We start from the raw sequence: 26385 nt of genomic DNA on the forward strand, positions 1-26385 counted from the left end.
ACAGTGCCTGTAAAAATACACTGTTAAGTAGCAAATTGTATCTGTTGCGTCTTGTTTTTTAACAGTAACACACACATACTACTTGTAATGTTAGTGTCTATTGATATTACAAAAAAATAAATAAATAAATAATAATAATAATATGATGAAGAAGAAGAAGAAGCTTTCTAAAAAATAACAATAATTAGTCAAACTTTATTAATGTAGGATTTTGGACGTTACTAGTTTTGTTCTTTATTTATCTCCTAATATATATGATATAGTATGGTTACAAAGATAACTTGAATGTGTAAATTAATCGTTCTTAGTTGTAACCTCTTCGCTTTCGAGACAGAAATTCGTTTGAAACACACGCACAGAGTTAATTCACATAATTTAATAAGTTTAACGAATAATAAATAAATATAAATAAGTATTACAACATAGTTTTGTTACGTACTACTTTCTGTAAGTTTTCCAGCATCTGTACATATCTGAATATTGTAAATAGAAAATACTATATATCTAAGTATATAGTCTACGCTTTAAAGAAAATGTGGAACCGTGAATGTAATTCGTATTTTTGAGGATGCTTCTTTTCTTTAAAATCTAGTACAGCAATGTGGTGATACACTGTGCATTCTAGGTTAAAAGTAGGCTTCCGTTTGTAATTTTTTAAAAAAAAAGAAAGAAAAAAGAAAAAAAGAAAACTAGGCACGAGTTGCACAGGGATGTGCACGAAACGGGCCGAGAAAATTTTCCTGACAAAATTCGAGTAGAGACACAGCTCCTACAATAGAGAAATATACATTTATCGAGTCGGAACATCACTTTTACAGCACACTTTCGAGACGAGACAGCCTCAAACCTTTTCTCATGCGCATCCCTATTAGTTTGACATGAGTTTAAGTTAGTAAATACAATATTTTCGTGAAATTCTGCGGTGATGTATTTTGATTTATTAAAATATATATGAATGAATGTAAACGATCACAAAGTAATTATACTTATTCAAAAATTAATTAATTTCTTAGCTACGAAGATGATTACTATTGATTACAGTATACGTTTTAAGTTTCCAATATTATTTGTAATTGTAAATTTGAGATCTCCTCCTTGGTGGCCATATGGCTAGCATACATGCCTTCGCAACGATAACCCGGATTCGTTTCCTGGTTGAAGCTCGTGTTGCTTCAGATATCAGATTCGTAGGGAAATCGCTTCGGTAAAAAAAAAAAAAAAAATGTAAACATTTATTCTTACAAACTAAGGGAAGAGAACTTACCTAGTGTATTAATTCTATCAATAGTACTTCTCTCAAGAGCTACTACTAACTGTAGATACATTTCATTTAACCGTGGTGTTGAAAAGGTATCATATACACTCTAAGTGACCCAACCAACCTTATAGTAAGTGGAGAGAAAAATTAAAATTAAAATATTTGATACTCAACGAGAAAATCCTGAAATTTTTTGTCAGGCTAAAATTGTTACTAATGGTTGACGGTTCTGTGGTCACAGTAGTAAAGAAAAAAAATGATTAACTGAAGTTTAGTGAATTCTTGGATCCGAACTACAGTATTACTTGGGTCTGCGGGATCCAAAGCTTAATACTTCCACCAGGGCCATGCGCACGGAGAGCACACGCATAAGCCACTTGTCCAGGAAGAAGCGCAAAAAGTTACTTTTTTTTGGGGGGGGGGTCACAATACATGTTCCTTGTATTCGTATTTAAATCTATGAAAAGAAAAAAATAATGTCTTATTTATTTCGTTGTCAACTGTGCATTGATTTTTAACAGAGCGTAGCATTTCCAGTTTTTAACGGAATATTTTTTCTTCTCTTCTTACAGAATGCTCCCATGCGTTTTTCATATCGGATATTTGAACGACCAAGACCAAGGCCTGCCCTAAAGACTGCTGCTGACACACCAGTGCCAGAGGCAGAAGAGCCTCCGCAAAAAATACCGCGTCTAGAAGAACCTGAAGAGGAAACTAAACAAGAGACGGTTGAAGAAGAAGAACAGGAAGGAGGAGGAGGGGGAGAAGGGGAACAAGAAATTCGAAAATCGCAAGAAGAACCGGAGGAAGTTGCTTCCGAGGCAGTAGAAAGTCTAGAGCAGAGATCTGCCGAAGGTGAGGGGGAAGATGAAGACGAAGAGGGAAGCTTAAAAATATCAGCGCCTGAACCCGAACAAGAGACTGAAGAATCAAATCCCATGGAAGTGGACCAAGACACCCCTAAAGAAGACGAGGAAGAAGAAGAGATGGAATCTGAACCATTAGAAGAGGAAGCGAAGGATGAAAATTTACAAGAAGAAGATAATACAGTGCAAGAACCACAATCAGTACCACAGACTGAGATTGATTGTGAGAATCAACTTCCATCAACTCCACAGGCAGAGCCAGAGGCGGCGACAGAAGAACAGGATGTGCAGGATCCTCCAGAAAGCGATGAACAACCAGATAACAACGATCAGCAATCGCCAACCCCTGATGTATCAGAGGACAACAATAACAACAACACAGAATCTACCACGGAAGAGCAAACTACGTATCCGTCCATAGAAGAAAACGAAGAAGTGGTCGAAACTGAGAGGGAAAATTCTCAAAAAGAAGATACTCCGAAAGAAAAGTCCCCGTCACCGAAACCCCCAACTCCGAAACCTGTGCCCCCAGAACAACCAGCATCACCTCCACAAGAACTTCCGTCACAACAAGAATCACCTTCACAAGCACCATCTTCTTCTCCACCTCCACAGTTAGAAAAACCAAAGAAAGAAGCTGTTACACCAGTACCTGTTAAAATCACCATTACCACGGACTTGAAAAAACAATCTCGTAAAGATCAAAAAGTCACTCAACCGGCACAAGTTCCACCAGTTCCTAAAGCTTTACCCGCTACAGATTATAGTAAAACTGGAGCCCAACAAAGAAAAGATCAGAAACCACCGTCGCAACAAGCACAACTGCAGAAGCCTCTTTCCACTCCTTCACAACCTCCTCCTCCCCCTCCAACACCGAAACCACCTTCAATTTCATCTTTACAAGAAGTTAAACAGCGTAAATCACCTCAAAATGTTTCAACAGAAACAAATAATCAAAATGGGTCGTCACCTCCAGAGAATGGAACCAAAGCTGAAAATGGTCAAGGAGAAACAGAAGATGCTGAGGAAGAAGAGGAGCCGAAACATGATGATATTGGTGCATTGGACTTATCAGGAAAGTCATCTCGGAAGTCCGACTCTCCTTCACTTCCAAGTATACCACCGAGGTCACCAAGTAAAACTCCAAGTCCTGCTCCACCAAGCCCACGTTCACCCGCCAAACCTGCTAAAGGGCAAGCTACTCAGACAATTTTATCGATTGCCCAAACACTGGTAAATCGACAACTATCAAGTCTTGCACTCAACGGTGAAGGGGCACGTGGTTCTAGTCGCTCCACCCCGCCTGTCCCCAATACTACAGCAGCAGCAGCTGCATCTGTCTTCAATAATGCAGCGATGCGGAACTTAATGACTCTGTCTGATACTGCTGTGCAAATCCGGAATTTAAACTTAGCCATGGCAGCTGCCACAAGAGGTGGTTCAACAGCGGCCCCTGGGCGGGGCATGAGGACACCACTTCCTTCTGGGATGGGGACTGGAAGAGGCGTGACAGGCTATCAAAGGGGAGGTGGAACAACCGCCAGATCCACCGGCTTAATGCGTAGTCCACCACCCCCGTTGCGAATTCCGGTTCCGACAAATAAACCACGACCTTCTTCTTTGTCCTCTGGGTCCTCCCCTTCCCCTTCACCCCCGGCAGAGAACGGTACAGCCACCAGCGGTCGAGGGAAGGCAACGGTCCCTCCACCGCGCCTTCATGAACTTTTCCCAGGAGGCAAGCCAGGACCCAACCAGGCTGTCCGTCACATTCCTAATCCATCCTTGCTTTTTCGACAGCAAGCGCAAAGTCGTTTACAGCAACTTACCATGGACTCACGAAATAAAAACGATCTTGAAAGAGCCGCAAATGCCATAACTGGTGGGAGGCAAGCGAAACCGTTTGGAACACATAAATTACCGGCCCAGGTGTCTTCCATAAGGAAGATCGAAAATTTAACGAGAAACATTGAAAAAGTAGCCGCTGGACTGACAGTTCGAGCAGCAGAAGCGAATGCTAAATGAGACAATGTGTGTAAGTGCGAATCAACAGGACGTGTGGCGGAGTTTGAACGCTTGTATCAAATAAAACACTGGTTCAATATGTAAACGAGGATGGTGAGTGCTGTGTGTGTTCCTGTCGCTAAACAAGGAACATCGTGTACGTATGTGTTTATACATTATGTGATCTCTAAAAAATGTATCCGTACCTGCTGGGTAGCGTGAAGTTGTGAAAACAATGAGCGTAAACGAAGTGTATCGAAGTGATGAAGACCAGTGCGAGTTCAGTTATATTTGCTTTATGTACCTGTACAAATTCCTTGTTATTTGTGGTTTTCCAATCGAGTGATGGTATATTTATGCAGTACAAAATAAAGAAAAGGAAAGAAGAATTACCATCAATTAACTTTTTCGCCATGGCTGATGTTTCTTAGTGACTTGTAGGTTTATAATGTGGAAAGCATCTCAAAATTACAATGTTCGTATCAACTGATAATTAAAAAAAAAAAAAAAAAATCTTTCCCAATATACGTATTCCGTTGTGAATTTTCGTAGGCAGAATCTCCCAGGATTTTTTGACGAAGACTGAGCACCAACTAGGACTGATTTTTCAATAGAAGAGAATGAATGAAATTTAAAGAATTCTTGATTCCGAGGCTGTTTTATTATTTAGAAAATATTTAAGATTAGATATCGAGTGTTTGGTGGATTATTTTTGATTGTTTTATTAGAAATATTTAATTTCAGTGATGCAAAAATTATGTTCCAGTGATGCCTATTCTATTTTCTGTATAATATATTCAGACGCGTACTGTTCAAGTCAGTGTTGTTGAATCAATTTTAGAATGTCTTATGTGTATGTATATACTGTATAAGTTTTGTTTACATAATTACTGTTACTTTTTTTTTAACAGTGTAATTATTTGATAGGAAATTAAGACTTAGCCGAGTTTTTCGCCAGAGTAAAATTTAATTTTGATTAAAAATGGTTGGAATTAAATTAAAGTAAGTTATATGTAATATGTTGAACATTTGAGCATGTCTGTCGTTTGCCAGTATCTCTATTAAAAATTGCAGTGTTGTTGTAAAGGCTGTAGACTACAAAGATCATACTTAATGTTTCTATTCTTGATTTGTATGGGAAAATATTATTTATAGTTAAAATAAGAGATATTGTATTAGATTCCTTCTTCATTGCCATTTTAGTATTCCTTAACGATGTAGAGTCCCAGCGCCATCTTCTTTTTTTAGCCCATTGATTTATTATATGGGAGTTTTCTTTTCTCTTCCGTTTGAAATGAACTGGAATTTTAATAATTTGATTTTACTACTTTCTTCTTCAAATCTGTTTAAATGTTCCTTGCTTTGTCGACGTGTGTTTTAGGGATGCGCACGAGACAAGATTTGAGGCTGCCTCGTCTCGAAAATGTGCTGTACAAGTGATGTCTCGACTCGAAAAATGTATTTTTCTTTATTTAAAAAATGTATATTTCGCATTTTGTCTGGAAAATTCTGTCTCGTCTCGTCTCGTGTGCGTCCCTGGTTTACATTATATATTAGTTTAATATTGCTTAAAGTAGATTTTATTTTTAAATATTGAAAGTATGTATAACCTAATGTAATATTCACAAAGCAAGGGATATTAAAATTAAGCAATACCATTGTGTTTCCACAGAGCAAGCCAGAATTTGAAGAAGAATTCAGTGAAACTAAACCATTGAAATATTGTCCATGTCAAATTAAAGATAACTATTATGCTGGATATAAATCATTTGGTTAAATAAATAAACAAAAACAAAGATGGCTTATTGTATTGTAAATCCTTAACTAACCACGGTTCAGAAACCCAAAGGTTCATTGCTACATAAATAAAAGTCTACATTAGATTATAACTTGTGCAAGCTAACCTAACCAGGTTATTGATGTTTAATATCCACCTATAATATCCTTGTTATCATCCTCTCACTGTCTTTCTCTATGCAAAAACGATTTCCCACAAGAAAAGTCGTATGTTAAGTTCCTATTTTAAGAAGAGCTCCCTCATGGATATATGGTTAACGTACGCGTCTGTGGCGCTGGAGACACAAGTACGATTCCCAGTGGAGACTTATATGGTTCGGATCTCACATTAACATGTAGGTTTACGTCCTATATAGCCTGAAAGGGACCTAAAACCAATCCAACAAACGGGTTTTAAAATGTAACTCAAAATTATTGAAAGCAAGTGTCTTTAATTAAAATAATGATGGTTAGTCTTGGTTTCAATGAAAAGACAGAAAGAATACTTCTTAATATACTTATGCGGAATAAAAAGAACCGTAGCTCTCTCGGTGGTCTACAGCCTTAAAAAGTGGAATTTATTAACCTCAATAACATACAAATTAATATGATACTTTATCTATTCTGTTCATATCTAGTCAAGTTAATAGACTAACCTGTCGAATTACAAAATGAACTTTTGTCTTTCTATTCGCGAATGTAACCCTTCTCTAAGTGATAGGTTTTCGTATAACAGTTCTATAATTTTAATATAGTTTTAACTTATTTAACTTTATTTCTGTAGAATTTTTTCTTGCAATAATATCGTTGTACAAAATGGTTTTCTTATTATAATAAGGCAAATAGCGGCATGTATATCCAAACAGTGGACTCGGATTTTTCTTATGGTGTAGTTTCACAAACAAATGTGTCAATTTCTTTTTGTTTATTTCATCCTTCACTGTAATACCTGTTACATTTTGTTTTGATTTTAAGAAAGCTAACTGTTGAAATTGTTGCATCATATTTTTCTTGCAATTTAATGATGGTAATTTCTATGTATTGGCGTCTTGATATTAACTTAAAGACAACGTTTCTCAAACTGTGGTTCGCGGACCAAAATGTGATCCTCTTAGATTGAACATGAGCTCAAAATAAATAAACAAATTCAAGAGAATTGCAAATTACGCATTGTAGTTAGAATCTTAATCAGATAAAATGAATGCTCTTCCCGCTGATCTAGTAGCTTGCACATGCACCTTTGGTGCACAAGTGGGAGAACCTTGACAAATGTGAACGCATTACGATGGTTCGTATTCCATCTTAAACTCTAGGTCCATATATAGCCTCGATGCTAAAAGGGACGCTAAACCCCAGTCCAAGAGCAATCTAATAAGGTAAAGATTATATGGTAAAGCTGGGGCAAACGGACACCATAAGCATATTTTCAGTTATATCATATATATTTGAAACAATTAAAATGGAAAACACAAAGCAAAGTAAACTTACATCATAGAGGTATACATTGACACTGAAACATATAATTTAGGACATGTCAATTTCAAAGCATTACCAAAAATACCTAGTGGTTCAAAGTGTCCGTATGCCCCTCATATAAGGGGCAGAAGGACAGTTGTGCTGGGGCAAACGGACATCATCATATCTAATCATCAGAATCTATTTTACACTGATTACATGCAAAAAAAGGATCATCACCGTCAGTAACACAGTTTACATGAAACCAAAACGAACATGTGGTACATTGGACCCAGTTTTCACCTTCGGTATATGCTTTTCTGCACGCACAACAAATGTTTCGTAAGTCCACCTCCACTTTAGATTTCTTCTTCATCGATGACTTGGAAGAGACAGTTTTTCGTTTCTTTTCTCTAAGGTCACGTATATTATTCTGATCAGTCAAGATTCTTGATGATCCTGTGCGACGTACCCTACCTGTTGCAGATGTGCCTGAAGTACTAGGAAGAGGACTCAGTGATGCGAAAGTAACTCCTTCTAATTTTGATTGATCCGCAAAGGATTGGTCGGTACAGACGGATGAAGATGCCGAAGATGGAGTTGAGTGAAGATGCATCGTTGTATGATCATGGCTTGAAGACGATGGTGTTGGATCCAACGCTGCATTAGCCTGTGTAGCTGTGGGTGATGTAGACACTGGTGTAGCCTGTGTAGCGGTTAGTGGTGCAGGATGTATGGTTGTATTTGCTTCTGCAGCGGAGACTGGTGTAGAATAAACTGTTGACGGGGTGAATACATGATCCGAAAGTTTGTTGGGGTTGAAAGGAAATATTCCACAACTCGTGAATCCATGTGAAGCATTTCCAACTGTTGCCGCACGATTCCATGCTTCCGTTAAAATTGCTCCAAACGAAGTTTTGCTTATTCCCTTCCCAGGAAATCGTCGCACATGATTACGGCATGCGTCATTATAATATGATTTCAAAGGTGCAAAAAAAGACACATCCAATGGTTGAAGTACATGTGAACTGTGGGGAGGAAGACAAAGCATATGAATTTTGTTTGCAACAGCCTTTTCTAGGGTTGTTACATCTGTCGAGTGCGATCTATGTCCATCTAGTATAAGAATAACATCCCCAGGTGGTTTATGGTGAATAAAATGATCTATGAATTGCGAAAATTGTTCCCACTTCATATATCCACTCTCCGATAGCACTACTTTGCTACCAGGAGGCACGTGCATCAAGATGTCCTCTTTCATTCTTTGTCCTTTAAAGATTACAAATGGTGGAACATACTGACCAGCTGCTGACACACACGCCATTACACTAACAGTTTCCCCCTTCTCCCCTGTTGTTTGACATATGACGTCGCGTTTCCCACATTTAGAAATTTGTTTTTTTGGTTTGTATATTAGCTGAAGACCAGTCTCATCACAATTAAATATTTTGCCTGGTTCATTCACTAAGTTATATCGTTCCATCAAATTAGAGAGGTTGTCATAAAAGTGTTGCACATTCTCTCTAGTTACATGTCTTGCTCTTGCAAATGATAGGCCCTCTGCCACCCGAAGACTAAGTTGCTTGTGCCGCGACAGGAAACCCCTAACCCAGTCTCTTCCAGCCATTTGAGTGTCACTATTAAATGGGTGATTATAATTATTCACTACAGCAAATCTGTACACGAGCCTTCTCAATTCTTCAATAGTTAACCCATAACCAATGTTGTCTAATTCAAGGAGATGCTTTTCTAACTGGCTCTCTATGTCATTCGAAAACGTTGTATGTTGCCCAAATTTAGGAATAGCGTCCTTCGCGAACACTCGTCTTCTTAGTGAATTACGAGGCACGTTGAACGTTTTGGCAGCAGTTGAAAGAGGCATCTTATCTTTCCTCACAGCTTGTACGGCAGCTAACATTGCATTTTCATCCCACTTGCATCTCTCTGTATTTCGTTCTCGTTGACGAACCATTTCTGTAACGAAATCAAAATGTTCCTAAATATATTGCTTCGTTATTTTTAATGATATACTTACAAGCTACAGGTATTTTCCTGACAAACGCCTAGTTTTCTCCTTGGAAAATAACGGAAAATACAGCTGTCCGTCTGCCCCTCAAAGCTTATGTCCGTTTGCCCCACATCAATGACCTAATCATGTACTTATGATTTTCCTCAACAGGTGGCAGATACTTGCGGGAGTTGTTGTGCATGGTTACTTCTTCCCGCGTTGTACGCTAACTATAAAGCACTTCACCTGTTGCCTTGTGTTTACGTACTTATAGCTTAAGATACAATATATTAATTATATAACCGTACTCTGTACAACTTACCTTTCTTCTAGTTCTTCTCTTCTTTTGCTCTTGTATACTACAACACAGACTTTTTTCAGTTTCTTGCTGTGCACCTGTTTTCTACACAACTGTCACTGCTCACACACTATGGCTGACTCAGGATTGGAAACTCTGTATTTTTGTAGCAACTAATTTTCTTAGTACATGTCCGTTTGCCCCCCTGTCCGTTTGCCCCAACTTTACCATACATATTCTAATGGGTTATATAAATCTACTGTTGTATTCTTGATAACCTTCGGTTTTTTTACTAACATTTTTTCTTATTTAATGCGAATATAAAATTAAGGGAATTGAAATTAATGCTATGTTAAAAATATAAGAATACTCTAAACATAAATAAAATAATAATAATAAATTTACTTTGAAAGAGGACAAGAGGAAGGTGGACCGTAGAACATTCTGATTAATAAAATGGACCTTATTAAAAAAATTAGAAACGCTGCCTTAAGAGACGGAATATCTGCAACTTGAGTCCATGTTTAGTTTCTAGACAATAAAATTTTATAAATATTGCATAATAGTCCAAATAAGTTATTAATAATATAAATAAAATTATTATGTTAGCGAGATGTTAAACTAGAAACAAAACTAGCTTGGTTTGCTTATAAATAATACTTAGATATTATTTACAAACAGGACAGTTCGCACCTGATGTCTCACTAGTCAGTGGTAGAACATTTTTCCCGATGCACAGTTCGACCCTATTTGGCTTGTGTTAGTTGGTAGTGAATGGATTAATTTAATGTCTGAGTTTTGTTCAATATGAGGAGTAAGCCTTTTACACAAACCCACAAATTTTTAGAGTTATTCATTAGTATCTGTAATGAATGTATAAAATATTTTCGTCTTACTGGGTAATTTGTCATTATGACACATACATGTTCTTTATATCTCTAACCATGCGATTTTAATGAGCAGTAAGGTTACCATTTCAATTTATACTCTCCTTTAGCCTACTCCTTACTCCTTTACTCCTTTCATTCACTCAGTTCTAAGGATGAAAATATAGAGTGCTTTTGAGCAGTAAAGGCAATTGGAGGCAAAGATTTGTCGTTATAATCAAATACCTTCAAATGTAATGTCGGAACGTATATCTTTTGCTTTGGCGACCCAGTTATTAGGCGCGCAATATAATTCAGTTACCTCTTTAATTTTACTTTGTTTTTGAATAAATTGGTAAACATAGTCTTACCCTAACAAACCAGAATTTTAATGACGTACCGTAGATTACTAAACTAAATTACTGCTGTAGGCACTATTTATATAGGCTTCCCGTTAGATTAATATAAGATTGCGAAAGAAAAGTCTACTATGTCATGTAGACAGGCCTTAACATTAAGAGGCTATTAGACGGGAACAAAAATTGGATAATTTCTTCCTTATCGCCGCCGCTACTTTTAAGAGAACAATAGATGGCTTTATTTCTTTAAATTCACTATCATATTCATGAGCTCTTTAGGTTTAAGAAAAGTGTGCGGATGACCTTAATGCGGGCAAGTGATCTTCCAATAAGTGTGATATAAGCAATAGTTAATTTTGTAAACATTGGCATGGTTTAGTTTTGTGTTGATGTTAAAAAATGAAGTGAATGATGATGGAGTAACTGGTAAATCAGTATCGAATGGGAGGAAATGGAAGAATCTAGTAAAGAAAGATTTTTTAAGAAACGTATTTGATGTTCGTTTACTTGTAATGTTAGAATTTGAGATCTTGACTGTGCTTCAGAAATGAGGGTTTACCACTGCGCCATTCTAATTCTATAATTACACTTTTGGTGTCGAAATATTCACACCTTTCAACAAAAACGCAGTATTCTTAGATACAACGGATCTTACCAAGACTAGACGTGACTTCAGTAAATTTTGTACATAGTAAATATCGTAATTTACACCTAGTAGTTTCAGTCCAACTAAACTGAATCATGTTGCAAGTGTCAGTAATTAGTTCAGATTGATTTTTTCTCTGTTTAAGTATTAATAATAATTTTAGTACGTATAATTTAATTATTATACAATTGAATGTGAATAATAAATTGTATTCAAATGTATTTATGTATTTAAAATTTCAAATGTTCACAAAGTTTGTATCGAATACATGAACTTCATTTTACTAACAAATTTCCTAACTCGTAAAAGTTGAGAAATTGAGTTGAAACTCATTTTTGCTTTTCTTAACATTTGCAAAGAAAAAGAAGAATAATGGTAATTTTTATGGTATTGAACACGGCACAAAAGTTAGTTTGGAGATAATCTCTGGAAATACATGCAGCGTTGATGAGCAAATCTAAACGTAATTTAGAAGGCAGAAGATTACTTAATAAATGTATGTTGTATGAAATAGAGTATGAAATGAAATTAGGTTATCTATTTTTTGGTTAAAGATGAGGAAACTTGTTATTAAGCATGAAGTCGTAGAGTATGGCACTTCGAAAATCCGAGTTCATAGCTAGTATTGTACATGGTGAAAATTTGACTTTTTTTTTTAATTATTATTAAATTACTTGTTCTGTATCTATGGATATTGAAGTTCTTATAGGACTTTGTCATACTAAAATAATTAACACAACCGAGGTGTTATAATTTCAAAGAATAAATGTTGCTATTTGCTTTAATTGTTACTTACAAGGAGCCAAGGTGACGTAAATTCTCTCCCTTTCCCCGTTTATCATAATTTATTAAAATACGAATATAAATAAACAGTTACTTAAAAAAATAGTGTGTGTTATGATTCCTTATTAGTCAACATTGTGGACACTATTTTATTTGGCAATGCATTTCAAGGTTTTCAAGATTTTCTTAGGTCCGGCAAGAACTATTTGGGTAGTTCTGAAACGCAATACTAAATTTGAAGCGACTGTAGTTAATGATATTCATTGTACTGTAGTGTAATAAAGTTTATTTTGTATTTGCTTCCATTTATATTTATGAAGATAGAAAAGGCGAGAGAACTAAATATGCCTTATCTTGGCTCCCTCGAAATATTAAGATTTAACCAACATTGACATATTATGTATTGACAGTAAGAATAAATTTATTATCACAAAGCAAAGAAGCACTAAGCTTTTAAAATATCGAATTTTAAAATACATTTTTAATTGTTACAAGTACAGCTTCGGTGCAAGACCTCTATGCATTTCGTTCGTTACAGGTATTTGATTTGTTGTTTTATAGTTTTCTTGTTATACGCTTTTCGCGGAAGGGAGTTTTCGTTCCGTGTACGTACTTAGTAGCCTACTTGGAAGAAAAAAAAAGCTGACAATATATGGGTTGTATTGTCCGCTTAGATACAGTAGCAAGGGAACACTTCAGGTCCCCTTCCGTTCGAAAACTTGAGAAAAAATGAACTGATTCAAGACTGTGAAACAAAAAAATAACGCATTTGAAAAGTAATCAACCTCATTTTACTAAATACAAGGGATTGCTTGTAATATAGAAAATACGCTAATAACGTAAGGATATTATTGTTCGACGCTTCTTGTACATGCATAGTATAGTTTCTGAAGAGTTGTGTATATGTAAAACTTTGTTCTTTTCTCCTCTGTTTTGTCATATATTTTGTTCCTGTCTGTGAGAATCATATATGTATGCTTGTCGTTAAATGCGTCGTTTCATCTTAAGTTACAATTTGTGCTTAAATAAAATAAAAAATAATTAAAAAAAACTTGTTCCTGTTAGATTGCTGCATTATAGCAGCTGGATTGTTCTGTGTGTACAAGTATGCATTAGTTTCTATATGTTGTACGGTACTTACAATCGTATTTGTAAATAAAGCGTATATTATTATAAAAGCGATCTGTACAATGAAAGAGTTAGTTAAATGTAAATAAATTGGGTATAAACAATTTAAAGAGGATTTCTTTTCTTTTCTGGCTCCCTCATAGCAATTTGGCTCAATTTAAGTTTTCCTTTTTCACACACATACACTAAAAGGAAATTTTACGGCGAAATACGAAATCAAGTCCACTTTTGGTCATTTTGAACATATATTTCATCCAAGGGTGGATCCAGGACGGACTTCTAGGGGGGAAGGGGTCGGTGGGTTGTAATACTGCTACTTAGAGCTACTTTTAAGAGTTCCAAACTCTGGGATGGGTTTTAATTATATATGAAATAAGAAAGGTCGCCCCCTGGATCCGCCCCTGTTTTAATCTTTAAAATCTTTGTCTGAAACATCTTTCAGAACTTGAAAGACTCATATTGTAAATAATTCCTGTAATGTAAAAATAAGTGTTAACTTTTCCATATAGTTAAGTACACCATACGAACTTTGATAATTGGACTTGCTTCCGTTGTGCTTTGAACGTTCCCATGTCTGACTGTTGGGCAGTTTTCACCGTAAATTTTCAAGGCATTTCCTGGAAATATTACATTTCATTTATTTCGTATAATTAGCGACAAAAGTTCTTTCTGTTTGGTAAAATTTATTTGGGAATAACGGTGGTATGGCTGGAAAGTATAGAAAATTACATTCTTTTTAATTTACTGAAAATTGTACTCAAATTGTCTTCCCAGTCTGAAGTTATTTACGAAACTAATTTCATCAAATGGAAAGAACTTTTGTCGCTGACTGTACGTGGAAACTTCTGAAAATTAATTACATGCACTAGTTTGTATTTCATGTTATGTAGAAATGACAGCTTAAGAGTTTAAATGAAGTTGTGGTGTTCTGCATAGAATGAATATAATACTCGTTACAACTTCGAGAAAATTCAGTATATACGTTCATATAACATTTTCCAGGGAATACGTCAAAAATCTGCCAGATATTTTACAGTAAAATTCACAAGAAATTTTAGTTCGTACCCAACGTGTACTTCACAGATCCGCTATATCACACGGAAGTTCATCAGGAATACGATTGCTATACCTTCCCTTTTCATTTTTACTCGAACTTGTATGGTGATATAGGCATATCCCCTCATAACATAAAGCTTTCTTAGGTATTTACTCGTATTTAAATAAAGTTACAAGTCACGCAAAGAATGGAGAAGTAAACATTGAAACTGTAGAACAAACATCAATACCTTTAAAGAAAGCGTTGTAGAGAATTACAGAGGAGGTTATACAAAGTAGCTAGGAGTTTTCAACTGAGAATTGTGGGATCAGATTAAAGAAATTAAAGAATCCCAAGCATTATACAGGGCGCAAAATTTCAGTCAGACGCACTTGCCAATCCAAAAATGATGGTCGCCAGTATCTCTCACGTACAAATTATGAGACCCCCCCCCCCCGTGGCCTTTGGTTTGACAAAGAAAGAGAGTGCATATAGCGTAAAATTTCAAAATCAAACAATTAGATTCAGAATAATCAATTTTGAATTGGACACTTCATATACATGTTCAAAAATATCTTAACTTAAGACTTCTAGTTTGTGTAACACTCTCTCTTTGCACTAAAGTACAAGTTGTCGATTGCAGTTTTCGGATCAAAGTCCTTATGTGAAGGGCCATTGATGGAAATTGTCAGCAAATCATTCAGTATGTCAGTCTTCGGTGAATTCTTGTCTGTTGAGACTGCTGAAACCTCTCTCACATGAAGCAGTACTTACAGATAAAACTGCAAAGAATGTGACAATTGGAAGCAAATTTTGAAATTTCGTAAGGCAGGAAACCATTTCGATTGAGGGTGGAAAAGGAGGGGCGAATTGCAACGTTGTGAAGACTTCACATTCCGTTCTCTCTCAAACAGTGACAATTATTTTCGTGCGATGGTAGAATTGTGAGTTTAGGCAGAAATAATCCCTACTGAACAATGGTCGCCAGCTCTAAAATTCTAGTCGCCAATGGCGACCTCTCTACCGGAAGTTTTGCACCCTGGTATATATAAATGAAAAATCTTTATGTAACATTCTAATGTTCCGATTTAGATACTATTTACTAATGCATTTTTTTTCATAAATTTTCTACACTTCTTTAAAGCCACTATTTCATCTGGAATGTGATTTCTAAGCTACTAACAAGGAAATAAAGACTATTGCAATATTTTACTCCCATAAATTGTGTTGTTTATTTGTATGAGTAAGATATTCTCCCAGACGTTGAAGTAGGGGTGTTGGAACTATTTCCTGTATAAGAAAAGAGTGTGATCAACAGTCAGCTAATATGTGTTATAAAAATAAATTTTAGGCCTAAGTTAAACTTTAAGTACAATTTATGTATATTGTAAATAAACTAGGTTCAATGAGATAAAATAAAATTTTAAAAAAAAATTAATGGATAATGTAAGTACACAGTTGCTACTTAGGTCGGTCCCCTACTGCTTTATTATTACTTTATATCATTACTCATAAGGCATGAGAATCTTTGGTTAGAACAAAAAGGTGAAGTGGAGATAGAAGTTTCGTGAAAAAGAGGAATAAGCCACCTCAAACTAAGTGTCATAAATACTTTAGCACTTTATATTTATTACGCCTATAGATTGATAAAGCAAAGAAGGAAAATTCAATGGAACAATTTCGTTCTGGTTATTATTGCTCCAGAAAGGGTAATCAGAATCACAATTTGATAATGTCATAATTAATAGTGTTTACAAGAATGGTCAAGAAAATGCTTCTTTTCGTGCATCTGCAATTTTATCCACGCAGAAACTACAAATATATCCTCAAAGTCAATTTTCTGCAGACATAAGAGAGGAAAATTTCGCCTCTAAAGTTGTAAAATTCCCCTAAGTGTTATCTTATGGATGAAGTAGAAGAAATAAATGTTATGAATATGGTCTCTCCGTAGAACTTAAGACCTCCCCCTTCCCCCTCCCGTGATCATCAAGGAGATTGGATACAGCACTGCGCAAAATGCTATATTGGTGTGGATCAGTGAAGCCATATCTAGCATCTTGGTGCTAGATCTAGCATAATTCACATGCATTTAGCACCTAGCATCTTGACTTTAGTATCTTGGCCAAATCTAGCATAATTTCATTCTTCCCTCTGGAGAACAGAAAAAGAACGAAAATATAGATGGTTCAAGGGCCGTTGGGAATTATTCTTTTTAGTTGAAGCAATGGTTGGAGCAATGAAAGCCAGTCAGTATTTCCACAGTTGTAATTTATTGTTGAATTCAGAGAAATGTTCAAAAATAGCAAAATGTGACCCTGAAAAACATATTTACTTACCCATAGTTTTATTACTGTCAACTGAAACATGAATGTGTGGTTATCTGGGATATTTCTGTCCCTTTCAATTTACAGCTTGAGAGAAAGAGGGATATGAGCATCAGGGGACAGCTAGTAATACACTAAAAGAAATGCTTCAGGGCTGTGTCGGAAGCGGCATGTTGTGCATATTTTTCTTAAAATGTTATCCATTCATAAAATATAACGTGCCATTTACCATCATTACTGACAGTGTCATATTAGCTTTGTATATGAATACAGTTAAAAACACTTCGTTAAAATAATGAAGATAAGTAGGGGCGGGGCTTTAAAATTAATTAGGAAAGATAATTTGAAAATCTGGCATAATTTACTATAATCTAGCATAATTCAGACCCGTGTTTGGCATCATCGCGAGTCTCGAGTGTGGCAACCCTGGTGTGGATATTCACATCCACGCATACCTGTAGTTGTAGGATAAATTGGAAGAAACAGGATTGTTACTTAAAGAAATCACAAGAAGGATTTTTATTTGCTTTGATTGTAATGTAAAAACCTTTCATCATCTTATCTGTCTCTGATAACTCTCACCTCGATCCTTACGCAAATAAATAGTCTAATATACATGTATGGAGATTAGGTTAAAATTATTATATCATCTCAAATCAAGTTTATGAAGAGTTCTCAATTTTTGATTCTGTGAACTTAGAAACTTCCAAGAAACTGTCCCCTTTCTCAAAACATTGGAAGTACAGAGACTCAATCTTCTTTATGCATATATGAATGCAATGAGCAACCAGAACAAGGAACTATTCTTTAGAGAGGATGATACTCAGTGTCGAGCTCGCATCAGCTTTGTTAGAAATACTGACGAGAATATACAAGTACAGTATAATAACAGTACTGAAGCAATAAAACGACATAAGTATTTTCATTTTAAGAAAAAGTTAAAATTATACGAATGTATCCTATCTCAGAAATAACACTTACCACATTTCGGGACGCGGTTCGTAGTGGCCGAGTTTGAAATAAATTCTACGAGCTTAAATATTAAATTACGTATCTGCATTAGCTGCCATATAGTTCGATATTTAGAAGCATTATATAGCAACAAACATTAGGAGCAACAAACAGCTAGGTTCTTTTCATTGTTGTTCCTGTTTTATCGCTTAGCACCGAAACTCTTTTTATTTAGTGGTTTGACACCAGTGAGATTAAACTTAAAATTATAGCAGTTTCGATGGAAATGGACTATATACTGAATTCATTAGTTTGGAATCTATAATATCACCACTTGATAGGAAGGATAATAATAATTGTAAGTTTTGGAGTGCGGTTTCTGAAGAAAGTTGTTCGAACTAATGCATTATATTCTCGCTATACCAGTCAGTAATGCACATGTCGAACGACTGGTGTAATGGAAGCTTTATAACCGATTGTGAGAAACAGAAAATCAATGGAAATTGTGATAACCAAAATTTATGTCCAGATGAGCTTGAAAATGATCTGTCAAGATTTCTTCAAAACGGTTGTATAAAATAGGATTCTTCTTCAGCAGCAAGGAGCTTTAAAAAGTATGAATAGAAACGTAGGCGTCTATAATCTCTTAACGTTTTGTATTATTTTCATTTAGTTTGGTACAGTGTATGTTTGATTAGTAGTAATGTTAGTGTTAATAGTAGTTTTTATAAGTGTTATAAGTAACGGGGTAGTAACATGCATAAGGTAACCAAGAAAGTTCTGTCGCTTTTCCATCCACCACCTTCGAACATCGATATGTCACCTAAGACGTACCTGGAAGGTCAAAAATAGTCCCCATCAGCATCGACGACCTTCTACCAACGTTCTGGAAGGCCATTGATTATTCGCGGTTGATCTTGGTGGACCGTGAAGCGAAGAAGGTAACAAGTGCATTTTGCACCTCTACTAGGGATTTGAACTGGCGTCCTCTAAGGTGATTGTCCAAGGAATGGAACAGGTGATTATCGGACGGTGCAATATCCAGGGAATATCGCGGATGCAATAGTGTTTCCCATCCGAGGCGTAGAATGGTGTCCCGGGTCATCCTAGCCACGTGGGGCTTAGCGTTGTCCTGTAATAGGAGGACCCGTGTGCGATTCAGAAGTCCTGGTTCCAGAGTTTTGAGTTTTCCTTGAACACGGCTCAACTGCTGACAGTACACAGTTGCATTGATGCACTGACGAGCTGGTAGTAGTACCCGATGCTTGGTGCCGCGAGCAGTCCACCAAACACACAGGAGGCTCTTCTTCTGGTGCAATGCTGGTTTCGGCTGTTTTGGAACCGTTCATGGGATATTAAGGAATGATGACGGCGCCGTGAAGCTTCGTACAGAACCCACTTCTCATCATATGTTAACACCCTGTCCAAAAATGGCTCCTTCCTCAGACGAGACAGCAAAGAAACACAGGTATCTGCTCGCGTTGCCTCCTGGCTCGGAGTCAAATCATGTGGGACACATGGACCCAACTTGTAGTGCTTCCCAAGTTGATCGAAGTGCTGCCGTATGGTTTCTCCACTCACACTGAATTGTAGTCCCAGTTCCTTACATGTCTGGCTACTGTTCGCCTCAATTGCTGCCTGCAGATCTTAATTTTGTACATGTTTTAGTCTTCCGGCACGTGGTGTGTCTCCGAGTGTTCCGTCACCGTCCTTAAAGTTGTTAAACTACCAATACACTGTCCGCGTAATCACTACACCCTTAACAAAGTCCCGGCATATCTTCCGTTCAGCTGCAGTGGCGTTTGTCCCCAGTTTGAACTCGTACAGCATACACGCCCTTATGACGCTCTGTGGAAGTCCCATGTTCACTCTGTCCTTTTGGAAGTTCATGGTGTAACTGAACTGCCCCAACCAGGTAATATGTTTGGATATACCCACATCAATAACTGACCTTCTCCTCATCTCCATTTGCATTCAACTCACGGGGTGAGAGGCAATGGAATACAAATCTCCACAAAAAGTGACAAAACTTTCTTGGTTACCTTTGTATAACACTTTTAAATACTCTAAACATGATGATCTTCGTACATTACAGAAAACCCCTAAGTGCAGATACCACAAAGATATGTTTTGTAATTCCTACTATGATCCCTGAAAAACAATACTGAGAAACTAAAGTAAATTACTGTACAACTATTCCTCGCATTACGCGACTAATTGATTCCTAGAAACACGAGAAGCATTAATTTTAACATGCATAACATATAGATAGGGCCTATGTGTAGTTTGAAAAGGAGAAAATAACAATCTTCAATATTTGCAAAGAAATACTTTATTAACGGCAAAATTATATCAAAGTGCACGATACGTACGTTAAAAGCTCGCAGACTTCAATCACATGATACAGGAACTGGTTTCACTGAGTCGTGATCATTTTCTCGCTTGCTTGAGAGCTCTGGGGTAGAGGTGTCGGCTTTTGTAAGAAAATTATCTAGATTTCTCTGACAGGCAGCATTTTTTCTCTGCCTGTACAGTTCCTTATAATCCATTTCCCTGGAATTCTGAATCTGTGGAAAGAAACTTCGGTACTTTTGTATGTGTGTGTTTGAATTATTCGAACCTAACTCGCGCTATAACCAAAACGCCTAGTGAAATCGCGCATAACGAGAGATGCCTGTATAGGAGGAAGTACGTGAAAACTGACCAGTGATTTATCTACCCCCCCCCCATCATCCCTAAAATTTTCGGACACCCCCGGAAATAAATTCCTTACACCCCCTACTAGGGGGTGCAATATTAAAAAGATGCATTCTCGTTCTGCCTAAAGGCTCTCTAGGACTTTGTAGTAAATATTTTAAATGATCTTTATAATCTTTGGAGACAGGGAATTCTATGCGAAGAGGAAATTTTTAGGGAAATATAGCACCGAAAAGCTTGACTTCTAGCGTGTTTGTATGCAGATCGGAACTCATGTATAAAATGGCTATAGTAACGAGGGCGGGAACTAAATCCAAGCGGTCAAAATGTAAGGAAAATTCTGACGAGGACAAAATCCAAGAGACAAACACAAGAGTAGGCCAATATTTTGGATGTAGCAGTGCACACCCTATATGATTATTTTTTTCTCTTCAATTGCCATATTCTAAAATGTTATCTATTTTTTTTTTCAACTGAAATAACTTTTTATTATTTTTTTTAATTCTGAAAACTCAATAAAACGTTAAAATGTTATAATAAAAGGACAGATTAGCTTTAATTACTTTCACACATGCCCATATGCCTGGGTATTTGTTATATCTTTAATACATTTGAAATACATTTAGCATATTACGGTGACCATTCATTTTCATTACGAAAAATAACTGTGATGCTATTTAATTTTTTTTTTTTAAAGTCATTCTTGTGTGGGAGCATATAGCAGTCTTTTATTTCGAGTAATGTATAAATATTTATTTTAAATATAAAATACCGACTTTTTTTTTTAAAGCAAAGATCAAAATGTGAAATATATACTTACTGTAACAGTCTTACTGTTAGGTTTCAAGCATTTTTAAAAAATGTTATTTCCGTAAAGTGAAGAATTTCAGATAACATTTTAGATGCATAACAGTTGAAGAAAAAAATAATCATTCTTTTATTAATCTGCGCCTATGATTCTGTCACTTGAATTTAGTCCGTTTTGTCTGAATTTTCCTTGGGATTTGTCCACGGGCGTCTCTGGCGGGGGGACAAGGGGGACGCGTCCCCCCAATATTTTGAAGTACAAAACATTCAATATTTTATTCTAATTTAATTTATTCACTAACTAGAGAGTAACATATAAATAGTAATTATTATATTTATTTGGAATATAATAATTATTAAATTCCAGGCTGTGAAACGATTATAACAGAGTTCTTGATAGGGGTGTATACCTAAGGGGTCCGTGAAGGTAAGCAGAAAAGTAACAAATGGAATCGAAGATAATAAATAAGTTGGGCTGGGTAGTACCATTTAAATCATTTCTGTGATGTTCCCCACAAATTTTACATGCCAGAGGCGCCAGTGGGTTTGTCCTCTTGAATTTTGTCCTGCATCGTAATACAGCGTGTTTGAAAAAGAACTCCCTAGTTTTAATGTCCTAGAATTTGTACAAAGTGACATACACTATTCTAGTTTGTGGTGTTTGGTTCATCAACTCTCCAAGTTTGGCTCTCCTGCAGTTGGCAGGTCTGCTTGACCTTGAGACGGCACCAGTGCTGTTTTTTCCCTCTGTTTCCTCAGCTCAGTCCAGGCAGGCGTGCATTGCAGAGCAACTCAGCAACAATGTGTACTCCGCAACAGAAAGGGTAGTGTGTTATTTGGCTTGTGAAAACTGAGTCAGTTATAACAGTGCAACGTAATTTTAGACGTCAGTATGGTGGTGAACCATCTACAGCAAAAACTATCCGTCTTTCAAGGAAACCGGTAGTGTTTTAAAAGCAAAATCACCAGGTAGACCGGGAACTTCTGAAGATGTTGTTGAACAGATCTGTGTTTCTTGTGTTCGGAGCCCGAAAAAGTCATTGGCCAGACGTCATCTACAATTAGGAGTGCCTAAAGGTACTGTGTATGATGTGCGTAAAAGACTTAAGTTGCGCGCCTACAAATTGCAACTGTTACATGAAATTAAACCTACTGATAAAATCGAAAGGTATGAGTTTGCTGCTGACTTTCTACACAGAATTGATTATGTCATTTAAAAAAAAAAATATCACTTTTCTGATGAGGCTACATTTCATGTCAATGATACTACATTTCATGTCAATGGAACAGTTAATCGTCATAACTGCAGAATTTGGGGGCAAGGAATCCACATAAAGTTATTCAGCATCAACGTGACTCTCCCAAAATTAATGTCTGGTGCGGTTTGATGGAAGATTGTGTGATTGGTCCTTTCAGTTTTGTAGAAAAAACAATAAACGGGGACGTTTACTATGACATACTGACAGAGTACGTCTTTCCCCAAATGGATGATATTGAGGCGGAAAAGGGACTTGTGTTTTTCCAACAAGATGGCGCCCCACCTCATTACAGTAACCATGTGCGTGCTTCTCTTGACACTCGCTTTCCAGGAAGGTGGATAAGCAGGGCCGGCCCAATACCTTGGCCACTACGAAGCCCAGACTTAACCCCACTTGACTTTTTCTTTTGGGGCTACATAAAAAATGTTATATACAGTGAAAAGATCAGAAACATCAATCATTTACGGGAAAGAATCGTCACGGCGGTTGGGACAGTTACACCTGAAATGTTGGTGAATACGTGGCGAGAAATGGAATATCGTCTCGACGTGTGCAGGACCACAAATGGATCCCACGTTGAAGTCTACCAACATTAAACAAAACTTGAAGGAATTCTCTTTCATGATATGTACTCATTGATGTAAGTTTTCATTCATTTCCCAATTAAATTTATTCTTAAAACTAGGGAGTTCTTTTTCAAACACCCTGTAATCTGTTTGTTAATTCTAACAGACTGTAAGAAGAACAACTATTTCTTCAAGTTTCATCATAAATTTTAGATGTTATTCTTCTTGTTCTTATCGGAAAAATGATGAGAATACAGTTCTTTATCAGCAGTGTTATTCACATCTACTTTGGTACAGATGAACTGCGGACAAATGGAAAATTGATTTGACTCAGTTGCAAGAAAACTATTTGACATTGTAACTGAAACGAACATAAAATAAACTTAATTCGGTATAATATCACATTGTTTCACATCAAGCTTTTATTCACTTTTTCAGTAGTTCATCTCTAACATGCTAAGAGTCGCAGTACGTAAAAGGTGCCACAGTTCACATCCTCAAAACATGTTTGGCCATATATAAAGTAAACAATGCAAGAGGATGCATAAGGCGACTCTTAAGAAAGAATGTTAACGTTCTACATCACAACTCCTTTTTCGGCATCACCTTATCAGCTGATTTGTCTTATATACATAATTCTATACTATATGGAATAGTATCATATATAGTTCTATTTTCATATTTATATTGTCAATGTAAATAGCAGCAATACAAAATATCAATATCAATATTGAAATACTTGTATGTATTTTGTAGTTTCAATCAAATCAAAAGTTCAGATAATTGGGAATAAGGGCCATCTTACGCATCCTTTTGCATTTGTTTGCTTAATACATGGCCAAACATGTCTTGAGGATGTGATCTGTGGCACTTTTTACGTACAGCGAGCAGTGGCGGTTTTAGCAGGTAGGCCGGGTAGGCACGGGTCTACCAAAAAAAAATGAAAAATATATAAACACTAAAAGATACAATAAAGAGTAAATATATTTTCCATTTTTTATATTAATGGTAAATAATTATTAAATAAACAGCATCAACCACTACTGTAAAAGTAATTTCCTATCGTCATTAATCAATCAAAAAATCTACATATGTATCCATACGCGAGGGAGTGGGCCTACCCAAAATTAAATCCCTAAACCTGCCCCTGACTACGAGCCTTAGCATGTTGGAGATGAACTACTGGAAAACTGAATAAAATTTTGTTGTGAAATGACTTGATACTAGACCGAAGTAAATTTGTTTTATCTTCGTTTCAGCTACAATGTCAAACGGCTTTCTTGCAACTGTCAATCAATTTTCAGTTTCTCTGCAGTATTTTTTTTTTAATCACATTCATTTTTACTGAAATAGATGTCAGTAACACTGTTAATAACTGTGTATCTAGTCATTTTTCCGAGAACAAGTAGAATAACATCTAAAATTTATGATAAAACTTAAAGAAATATTTATTCTTCTTACAGAATCTGTTACAATTACTAAAGAAAAATTCTCTTGAAGAAATCCCTCCCTGAACAGAATTCCTCGTCTCGAAAGATTAGGCAGAACGGGAATCCCCATTCTGCCTAAAGATAAGATCATTTAAAATATTTTCTACAAAATGCTGGAGGGCCTTTAGGCAGAACGGGAAGACACCATTAAAAATCTTGCTATTTTGGTTTTTAAAAGATTTTTGAATTCTTGTTTTTAAGTGCTAATTGAATAAAACAACTTACTTTCGACAAGATAAATTTTCAAACAAGCACGCAACGCAAAATTGAATGGAAATCAACCTTTACACAGCTGTGATCGTCACAACAACGTTTCATCAATCGATTGTCAACGTTTTCATCTCGACGTCACACCAAGCATGAGAGAGTTAACGCTAATTGGCTCTGGCTGAGGAAGGAAATCCAATGCAACCGTTCGTTGCATTAACGAATTTTAAAGTTTGTAAAAATAAATAAATAAATAAATCAAATTTTAAAAAAGCTAATTAAAATGACGATATACTATAATAGTATAGACCTTAATGCAAAATTGCACCGCCCAGATTTTTTGAACACCCCCTAAGTTCAAAATTCTGGATAAATCGCTGAAACTGACTATAATGGAGAATTCATAATTTGTTTTCTCTTGCATACTCGAGTTTATAACATGAATATAACTAGAAACCAGCAGCGTTCGAGTGTAGAAGATATGTTACGTCATTAATAATCCTCAAATAGGTTTCTTTATGTTCCCAACATTAGTAATCCCATATCTGATTGTTTCTCTTTCTCTCTCTCAGATCGCATAATTCATGATTTTGACATACTTAATCTTGATTTAGTCTCATTATCAAACCTATGGATTAACTTCAATGTAGTGTAAGGTTTTTTTTTTTTTTTTTTTTTTTTTTTTTTTTTTTTTTTTTTTTACATTTATTCATTTTAAAATGTCATTTCATGTACGTGAAGGTAACTTTTGGAGTAACAACAGTTCATTGAAGATAACAAAACAACAAGAATGAAAAAGAATATATAAAATTCATAAATATAAGAATTTGTTAAAAACCGTTAACTATGTAAATTCAAAAAGTTAGACAATGTTTTTAAAAGGTCACACTTATGGAGCGTAAGATTGAAATATAAAATGAAATAAGTGAGCTTCGGCTCACAGTGTAAAATTACGGTAGACCACCAAACTATGTGAATTCAATACTTAAACTTGAGGTAGTACATCTGTAAATACTAGTTACAATAGAAGAATATATATAACTGTCGCTATTTGTTTTATCCATTATGCGATCAGTGTTGTAATCGAATAAAAGTAGATTTTCTCTACTTCCGCTTTGAATAGAAGATTAAGGGATGAGATAGAACCTATTATTGGGACGCTTAATCTGTGTCAAAAGAAAATTTTTACATCCCTTACCATTTCTCCTCTATGGAAATAAGTATTGAAATCGGAAATATTAGTAAATTCCAACCACTTCCGGTTTTGGTAAAATGTTTTGGATGGTGATGGTATATTCTCTTGAGATGTGAATCGACTCCTGACATCCGCTTGTTGCAATCTATCACCGTTTTTTTCTTCTATGGTGATCAGCGTTAAAATCGAAAGCGATTGGTTTCTATCACTTCCGATTTGAATAGAAGGTTAACGAAAGATTTGGAATCTATTCTTAGGATGCTAATCGATTGCAAAATATGACTTATCGATATCTATTAGCGTTTTTGCTCTATGGAAATCGATATTGGAACCAGAAGTACTAGTAAATTGCAACAATTTTCGGTTTCGGTAGAATGTTGCAGGTTGTGGTGGTATGTTCTCTTAAGAC

The 26385-nt window shown here is 35.9% G+C and overlaps 1 protein-coding gene across 2 annotated transcripts in view; it reads left to right on the top strand.

The window, feature by feature from the left end:
• LOC145671199 (uncharacterized) overlaps nt 1-13367 on the top strand; it is a 270858-nt gene extending 257491 nt beyond the window's left edge. For both annotated transcript variants that reach the window (XM_081740054.1, XM_081740053.1), the window contains exon 9: nt 1831-13367. In XM_081740054.1, coding sequence (XP_081596180.1) covers nt 1831-4146 — 2316 coding nt within the window. In that variant the 3' untranslated portion in view covers nt 4147-13367. The remainder of the gene's footprint in view (nt 1-1830) is intronic.
• The last annotated feature ends 13018 nt before the right edge of the window (nt 13368-26385 follow it).

This window comes from Thermobia domestica, chromosome 15, assembly GCF_964235325.1.
Source record: "Thermobia domestica chromosome 15, izTheDome1.hap1.1, whole genome shotgun sequence".
Classification (NCBI taxonomy): Eukaryota; Metazoa; Arthropoda; class Insecta; order Zygentoma; family Lepismatidae; genus Thermobia; species Thermobia domestica.